The sequence below is a fragment of the Pteropus alecto genome, unplaced genomic scaffold (genome assembly GCF_000325575.1).
Source record: "Pteropus alecto unplaced genomic scaffold, ASM32557v1 scaffold76, whole genome shotgun sequence".
NCBI classification, from domain to species: domain Eukaryota; kingdom Metazoa; phylum Chordata; class Mammalia; order Chiroptera; family Pteropodidae; genus Pteropus; species Pteropus alecto.
In genome coordinates, this window is record NW_006443138.1 from 3,094,519 (window position 1) to 3,103,142 (window position 8,624).

Consider the following 8,624-nt stretch of genomic DNA (forward strand, 5'->3'; position numbering starts at 1 on the left):
GGAAAAAAACATGTTTGGGGAGTAGTAAGTGAGGAAAGAATGATTGGATTAGGTCACAATGGTAGTCAAGCCAGGTCATGAAGTTCCTTGAAGGCCATGGTAAAGACTTTAGACTTCATCCTAGGTAATGAGAAGCAATGGAAGAGTTTTAAATCAGAAATCGTATTGATTTTCTTGTTCAAAAGATCACTCCACTCACCTTAGAGATCGTAGGTGTCAAGGGTGAAAGCAGGGTCACCATATTGGCCATTGCAGTAGGTAGTGGAGGTTTGGATGATGGTAGTAGCGTAATTATGGGAAGTCACTAGATTACAAATACATTTTGAAGGAATTTATAATAAGCACTGCTGATGGATTACATTTGGGAAATGAAGAGAAAAATAACAGAGTTTTCTCAAGTTTCTCTTTCGAGCGGTAGGCAGTCAATCACTGAGGAGAAGACTGGTGAAAGAACAGATTTTTATTGGTGGGGAAGGCGGTCAAGAAAATTTCAAATTCTCTTGTACATGTTTAAGTATGTTATGCCCACTCAATAATTTGTAATTGAACTATATGATTTGATTCAAGATTTATCCAAATCTGTGTAGGAATAAGCCATATTAAAGTGCCATACTATCTGGGAAATTGGAATAAATGATACATATTTAAAGTTCACTAAGCAAGTTAGTGTTTCTGTTAAGATAATAACTACCACTTACTGAGGGATTTTCATTTGTTTGGACCATATGAAATTGTAGGTATTGACAGTTTTGAACTTGCAAATGGCAATGCCATATGGTTTATCCCAGTATATACTAGCCACAGAACTACTTGTTTATGTATAAATGAATGAATATTCACAAAAACCTTCAAAGTAGGCTTTTTATTATCTTAAAATTGATGAAATGAAAGTTCTGAAATAGGTTAAATAACCTACCAAAACTGATTACAAGGAAGTAGGTAGGCAGGAGTCAAAACAAGTTCTTTCTGACATAGCATCTGTACTCTTAGCCACAAGGTTATACTACTCAGATTTCCAGCCATGCTGAAATGAGTCATGCTGCCTTCTCCAAAATGAGAAAAGTTTCAAATCCAAAAGACACAGCTATACAGACACAAGAGTGCTTGGTCTGACTGGATGGAGAATTGCTATCTCCCTCCTACAGAGAACCAGAGCCAAACCCAAGTGGACCTTAAAGGCTGTTGCTGCATTTTAGAAGTAAATGCAATGAACAAAGAGAAATCAGACAGTGAGTTAACACTATTGAAAGTTACTCAGAAATTCCCATCAAATTCATTCCTTCAAGAAATTTCCAGCTTTTCTTTCATATTTATCACATATATGAAATAGAAAACAAATGATTCTCACCTCAGAAAAAGAAAATATAATGCCACAGGTTGAAGCATATCACTCTCACCAAGCTTTGACCACTTTTATCAAATACCTTATAGCATATTTATTACTGTACTCTCAAGCATTCCTATATACAATTGAAGGCGGCACTACCAGTAACTGAGTTCAAATGAAAAAATGTAAAATATACTATTGATTATAGGAACTTTAAGCTTTTCTCTCTTTACAAAGTATCTAGATTATCTAGATTTCAGTAAAATGAAGAAAGTCTTCATTTATTTCCTCTAACACTACCTATGAATCAATTAGGAATTCTAAGTACAGAAAAGCTACATCAGTTTTATCAGTTAATAATTAGCTATTCAATTCAAAGGCTGAAAAAAGTTTTCATGACTAAAAAGCTTTCTGTCTACCCTTGGGAAGAATATTTCCCACATAGCTTTTGCATTGATAGTGTCATTTAGAGCCAACAATTCTTCATGGTGTTGAGTAGAAAGAGTCACTTGTCAATTAAATAACACTCTTATTAATGGAAAACTGAATTTTCAATTTAATAACTAAATGAATTTGTTCTTCAATGCTATATAGATCAAGGATTCTCTGAGTTTATTAGTTAGTTCCCAAATTGGTCCAGAAAATAAGAGCAATACTTATTAATCTCTAATTTCTCAGTCATCTTTGGTATTATGTTAATAATTAATACCATATACCGATTCCTTACTACATGCCAGATGCCACGATATGGGCTTTACCAACACCTTTTCATTGAAATCTCCTAACAACCCTGTGGGATAGGTTATATTATCTTTGCTTTGACCGAAACTTAAGATGTTAAGTAACTTTCCAAGGTCTAAAACTAGTGGAGAGCTTGGATTTAAACTAAATGATTTTGGCCTCAAAACCCATGCTCTTAGCCCTTATATTGTGTGTGAGTGTACATATATGTGTTTGTTTTTAATGGTAGAGCTGATTATTGTGAGTGACTGTACTCTTAGTAGGGGTGTGGTAAATGCCAATGCTTGTATTATAAAGGTGGTCAAAGTCCAGAACCTTGAACCCACCCTGAAAACTGGCTATGTATGCTTATCTTTTTTGGTGATCCTTTGTTATTTATGTGATTTTCATATTCAAAATTTTTCTAGTTAGGTTTCCTGAAAAATAATTGTTTTGTGCTTGAGGTCAATGTTTAGTCAATCAAATGTGTCTGATCATTAGAAAAGATGGATTATTTAGTAATTTCTTGGCTTTGGCAACAATGCAAAAGACACTCAGTAGAAAAGAATCGTGGCAAGATAAACCTTTAAAGTATTAACTTCTGGGTTTTCCCTCCTTTCCCAAACTGTACAAATGAATAGACATGTGCCATAAGAAAATCAAAGTGACAGATATTCAACCAAAAGGGCTACTGACTTAGAAAGATTCAGGTACATTCTGACAGAGCTTTTGCCCCTGGAGATTAGATAAAGTGTGTTAGATAAAGAGCAGTGGGAGAGAAGAGGTGACATGGACATGAAGGTACATGGGAGAGAAATGCCAAGCCCTCTCTAGAGCCTGCACTACTCCTAGCCCAGAGCAAGGGCACTGCTTAGAAGCTGAGGCAAACCTGAGGTGATTCTCTAATTGTCTTTTTGTAGGTTCCACCATTCACCAGTAGTCAACCCACTGTCCATCATCTGTCCAGTTTGAAGTGTTGCTTGTCTGTTTCCCAAGAATCTTTTCATATTCTTCTGATCAACCATCTCTCGAGAATAATCCCCCATCTAACAGCCCAGGACATTCATAAATATCATTTGGCTCCCCTCTCTGCCCTCAAATTGAGGAGTAGAAGACTTATAGTCCTTGATGGGTGATGGTGGAGAAGGCTTGGACACTATGCAGGGTGATGTTGGTGACAGCTCAAAGGGAAATGTTTAGTCTAAAGAAAGCAGGATTATTTGGAATCAATGTGAAATCATTCACTGAGCCAAGATAGTAGAGGAATGCACTACTTACTCCTTTACAGAGTGTTAAGAAGTGTCTTTCACAGGCAGAGAATGTTAGAGCTGGTAGAGAACTTAAACAACTTCTAGTCCCACCCTTCCATATATGAGAAGAGGCCCAGAAAGGAGACATGACTTGTTAGAGGTCAAATAGCTGGTTAATGGCAAAGCCACAACCAAAAATAAGATGTGCTGAGTGAATATAATTCTGTCTCCACTGCACAGCACAGGCAGATCTGGCCTGGGAGCTCTTTCTTTGGAGGTGGATTTCTCTTCCCCAAGTCATGCTAAGTTGAGTGGAGGATCCAGTTCCTAAGTTCTTAGAAGCCCAAATTCAATAGCTCACAGTGATATCAAAGTTAAGTTTTTGTTGGATTAAATTAGTTTACTGTCATAAGATACAGTGAAAACACTTTTTTAAAATGGTTGAGAGAGCATAACTGCATATAGACAATTTCTCTTTCACAGAGATTCTGAGACTACTCACTTTAGCCCACAGGTGCCTGAAACAGAATGGCAAAATGCATTTAATTTTGTTGAAGAAAGTACAAGCTTCTTTCTCCATAACAAATGAGGAACTGATTTTCATTACGCATGTGTTCTTCTGCTCATTCTTCCATGAATATTCTGTCACTAAAATTTTTACAGGTTTAGAACGAGAGTGTTGCCGTATTGCTCAGTATTTCTCTAATGATCACTATGTAATTTATACTCCCCACAACAATTTATCTTTAGATATTTTAGTGGCTTCCAGACACTCACCAACAAAACTCATCAGGTTGCACTTTTCCATTTGCTCTCCTTGGCTTCTGTTCCCTTCATAGTTTTTATGTCTTCAGAAACTTTTTTTTTTTTTTTAGAGAAACACTAGTTTTTAGCACCACTTTATGCATGTCAATGTATTTAAAGTTTTTTTGTTGTGTGACAGATTAAAAAAAAACATTAAAGACTTCTCTCTCAAAGAAGGATTGGTGAAATATTCCAATAAAATCTTTGTTTATAAGACACAGGGATAGCCAGGTACTACATAGATCAAAAAATGTTTCTCATAAATATTAAGTTGATTCCAAATTAACATTTTATACTCAATTATTAACATTTCACACACTATTTCTGTTCAATCAATTTCAGAACTTCATGAAAAAGTTGAGTAGTAGGCTGGGTAATAGGATAACACAATGGGAGCCTTTTTTCCAAGGCTGGCATGTGAATAAAGTACCTGCAAATTAAAAAAAAAGAAACAAAATAGCTTTAAAAACAAGAATTTTCACACTGGTCACATCAGTATGTACATACTCACTGGCATGGGGTTTTGGGGTGTGGGAGTCTCAGCTACGAAACTCATCCAGCATCCTCAGCCCTCCAACCTCCTTCATTTGTGACCTCGAAGATCTCTGATATGAGTGCCTTTCGGCTCACTGAAGCACTTTACTTCAGCCAAGAAAGTGAATTTCATGAATAATGTATTAGCCATCAAAGCATTAATAAGGAAGCCAGGATTGTCCTCACCACAGTATGAGCTGAGGCTCCCACTTCTTGTTCTCTCAGGCAATACGCAGTGGGGAGTTGAAAGGAAAGAATTAAGCTGTGGTGACCACCAGGGCCAAGTCAAGAGAGGAGAGTTGGGTTCATCCCCATGGCCTCAGGAAAAGTATAAGATAGGCCAGGGGAATAGATAATAGTGGGAAAATCTTTAGCCATCCCATGAAATGGCTTTTAAAATTGGCTTTCAACCCTGGGTGCACATTAGAATTACCTGGAGTGGTGTTTTTTTGCTACTTTGTTTATTTTTTAATGTCGATGCCCAGGCCTCACCTCAGACAAATTATAAAGAATTTCTACATATGTAACTTAGTTATCAGTATTTTTTAATAGTTCCTCTGGTGATTCTAATGCACAGCAAGTTGAAAATCACTAGTTTAAAACAAGGATCACAAACCTAAATGCCCACAGGTTACATATTAGGAGTAAGAGTAAGAGTAAAAATAAAGAGAGGATAGAATGACAAACTATACAGTATGTTATAACCTAAGAGGGTAGGTGCTGTTGAGCTCTGGTCAACTATATATTGTCACGTAGAAGTGTGACACCATTTTTTTCAGTTGTTCTGATTTTTAAATGTACATAACTAATTTTTAAAAATTGGGTTATATGATACGTGCTACAACATGGATGAACCTCGAAAACATTATGCCGAGTGAAAGAAGCCAGATACAAAAGGCCATATATTGTATGATTCCATTGATATGTAATGTCCAGAATAAGCAAATCCATAGAGACAGAAAGGAGGTTAGTGGTTGTCCGGGGCTGGGGGAGAAGAGACTAGGTTATGACTGCTTAATGGGTACCAGGTTTCTTTGAGGGTGATGAAAAGGTTCTGCAATTAGTGGTGATGAGTGTACAACACTGTGAAATGTATTAAAAGCCACTGAATTGTACACTTTAAAATGTTTTAAATGGTGAATTTCATGATATATGAATTTACACCTAAAAAAAAAAAAAAAGGTTAGGAAAAAAGATTGAGCTGTGTGGATCAACTTAGAGTAGGCCCAACAAAACCCTTTTTTATAGGAGCAAGAGTGGAACCTATGGTGTAAAACCACATGGAGAAAAAAGAGGATCCAAAAATTGAGCTGAAAATTTTTTTAAAGCCAGTCTAAGGCAATAATGTATGCTTCCACATCCTTTTATTTCTCATCCAAACTGGTTGCAAAGCTCTGGCTGCTGCACTCTTTTCATCTTAAGTCAGACACAGTCTGTTTTTTCCTCGATAGGTGCTAATGCAAGGCTACAAAGATAAGTACATTTGGCTTTGCCAGCCTATAAATAGAAGTAGGAACCCCTGAGGTGCAGAACAAGCAGGCTGATGAAACCAAAGCTTGCTACTACTTCTCTTTCTTGGTGCTTTGTTACTAAGAGTGAGAGGGGTAAATGAAATAAACAAAACCCCTAATAACCTCCTTCATTAATTGTTTCTCTTTTATCAATTTTTTCCCCCAATGATTCAGTTGAATTCACATCCCGTAATTTTTCATCCCCTTCAGTAGAGTTTGTTACATAGCATTAAAATCATTACAACGTTTTTGATATGTTGGCTGCAACAGACATTGAGTGAAAAATAGTTCTTCAAAGAGAGTTTGACGTTTTGCTAGTCTTTTTTGGCCTGGGAATATATTTCAAATGGCAACAGTTCTTAGAGCTCCCCAAAATCCTACCTTACTGCAGATCAAAGTAAAATACTATTAAAAATAAAAATAGAATTTCCCATTGTCACTTCATCTTCTAAATATAAGGCCATGCTTCAATTTCGCATGAAAATCAGAAATGAGTGGCTTTTACTGCAGATTAGATTGAGACTTCTTACCTGAATTCTTCTCTGTAGTCATTCCTAATATACTCAGCTAAAGTCTTGCTGTACAGCAGGCAGCTCTTGAGGATGAAAAACTGCTGGTACAACAGAACTGCTTGGCCAGGACTTAGCATCTGAAATGAAGCTGAAAGCCCCTTCACCACTTGTTTCACAATACTGGCCACAAAAGTAATCTAGACAAGGAAAACGCAGTTAGTTTCATGTAGGCCGCATGCCACCCATAAGAGCACCTATTTCAGCTGGAGCCTCAACGAGAAATCTAGGCTGAAGACCTCACCACCCTCACACCAAATAATAACACAAACAAATGTAAACTGCAAAAGTGACCAGTCCTGTGAAGGAAGGGAAGAAGAAACCATGCTACGACTGTGTGTGCCTATAATGAGAAAATCTAACCTAGTCAGAGGTCAGAGAATCATCCCCTACCCTAACCCCAGGAAGGGGCACTGAGGTCTGAAGGATGAGTAGGAGTTAACTAGGTGGGAAAGGAAAGGAAAAGCATTTCAGACAGACAGGTGGTAAAGATTCTGTGATGGAGGTGGGGCTGTTGGGGTGGGCAATGAGTAAGAGACCCACATAGTATTAGGAGAGATTTAAAGCAAGAGATGACATAATTGGATTTTTATTTTGAACAAACTCCTCTGACTATAGTCTGATGGGAAGATAGGAACAGACCATGTAGACGTGACTGTAGTGTCAAGGAAAGAGATGGTAATACTATGGACTAGGATGGAGGCTGCCAGGACAGAGTGCCCAGATAATCCCAAGTATTATATTCATGCTTGCCAACTCATTACTGTTTAAGTGTTCATTTTTTCACTTAGTTATATAGCTGATATTTTAATATTCTGTTTTCTACATATATCTTAGGGTTTTTCATGAAATAAAGATCTCATTTAAGATGTTATTTCACTGCCTTTAGGCCCCAAGTATTATCAGATTTACACTTCTGTTTTATAAAAAATTTGTGTTTTATTAATTAAGCACAAGAGCATCTGTTTAATTAGCCTTGAGTGCTGGTTTCGTTTTTACTTCTAGGCACTTACTATGGGGGGACGACTTTGTAGAAAGGACATCATCCAGCTAATAGCAAACTTTGTTGATCCCAATCCAAGATTTCCCTAAAAGACTCAAGGAAATAAACAAGTTATTTCATGAAGTTCAAGTTGTACCTAAAAGGGCATTCATTCTCAAATCCATTTTATTCTTAATCAAATCTTTAAAATCGGTAGTTAGGAAAATAAGCGAGATGAGCACTTAAGAGCAAAAGTAGTGTTATATGAGTAAACTAGTTTTGGAGACTATCTCTAATACAAACATTTTAAAAAATTTATTAATCATATATATTATTAATCATAATATGTAATATAAGTATATGATAGTTGTATGATATATATAATAACCACACAATGTGTATAATAAAAAATATATATTGTACCTGCTGAAAGACAAGAAGTATCTCATATAAAAGTGCTGTAGCTCTATCTGTATATTCCAGGATAAGCTTCTGTAACTGGAATTTTAAATAATAATCAATACAATATCATTGGCAGAGCCAGAAAATGGCAATTTCTCCTGGTTCCCTTTAGATACTTACAAAAGAATTTTTATTAACAGAAAATATAATTAGTGTGGCCAATTTTCCTATTTCATTTGGTTTAAGTCATTCTCAAAAGAATGGCTCTCATAAAAAGACTACACATTTAATAATGGCTGAGAAAATGGGTTAGGGAAAGGAGATACAATGGCCCACAGAATACTAACACACAAAAAATGCACACTTGATTTACAAAATCATTCAGATCAATAACTACTTTCTTTCAAAATGCTTCCCAGAATTAAGATGGGGAGATTCTCTGAGAAATTTAGGCTTATGTGCAACTTGAAGTACAACTCCTTCTGTAGTGTGAGTAAATATAGGGCTTAGAGACTTTTTTTTTTT

At 36.3% G+C, this 8,624-nt stretch overlaps 1 protein-coding gene and 1 long non-coding RNA gene across 4 annotated transcripts in view; one reads left to right on the top strand and one right to left on the bottom strand.

Annotated features, from left to right (window-relative positions):
• LOC107196533 overlaps positions 1-8,624 on the top strand; it is a 90,050-nt gene that overhangs the window by 20,877 nt on the left and 60,549 nt on the right. The window lies entirely within an intron of this gene.
• Positions 848-8,624, bottom strand: part of CUNH12orf56 (chromosome unknown C12orf56 homolog) — a 69,971-nt gene continuing 62,194 nt past the window's right edge. For 2 of the 3 annotated variants that reach the window (XM_025041024.1, XM_006923701.3), the window contains 4 exons: positions 8,121-8,195; positions 7,729-7,803; positions 6,677-6,855; positions 848-4,531 (listed from right to left, as the gene is read on the bottom strand). In XM_025041024.1, the coding sequence (XP_024896792.1) occupies positions 4,420-4,531; positions 6,677-6,855; positions 7,729-7,803; positions 8,121-8,195 (441 nt within the window). In that variant the 3' untranslated portion in view covers positions 848-4,419. The remainder of the gene's footprint in view (positions 4,532-6,676; positions 6,856-7,728; positions 7,804-8,120; positions 8,196-8,624) is intronic. The other variant, XM_025041023.1, reaches the window with a different exon arrangement.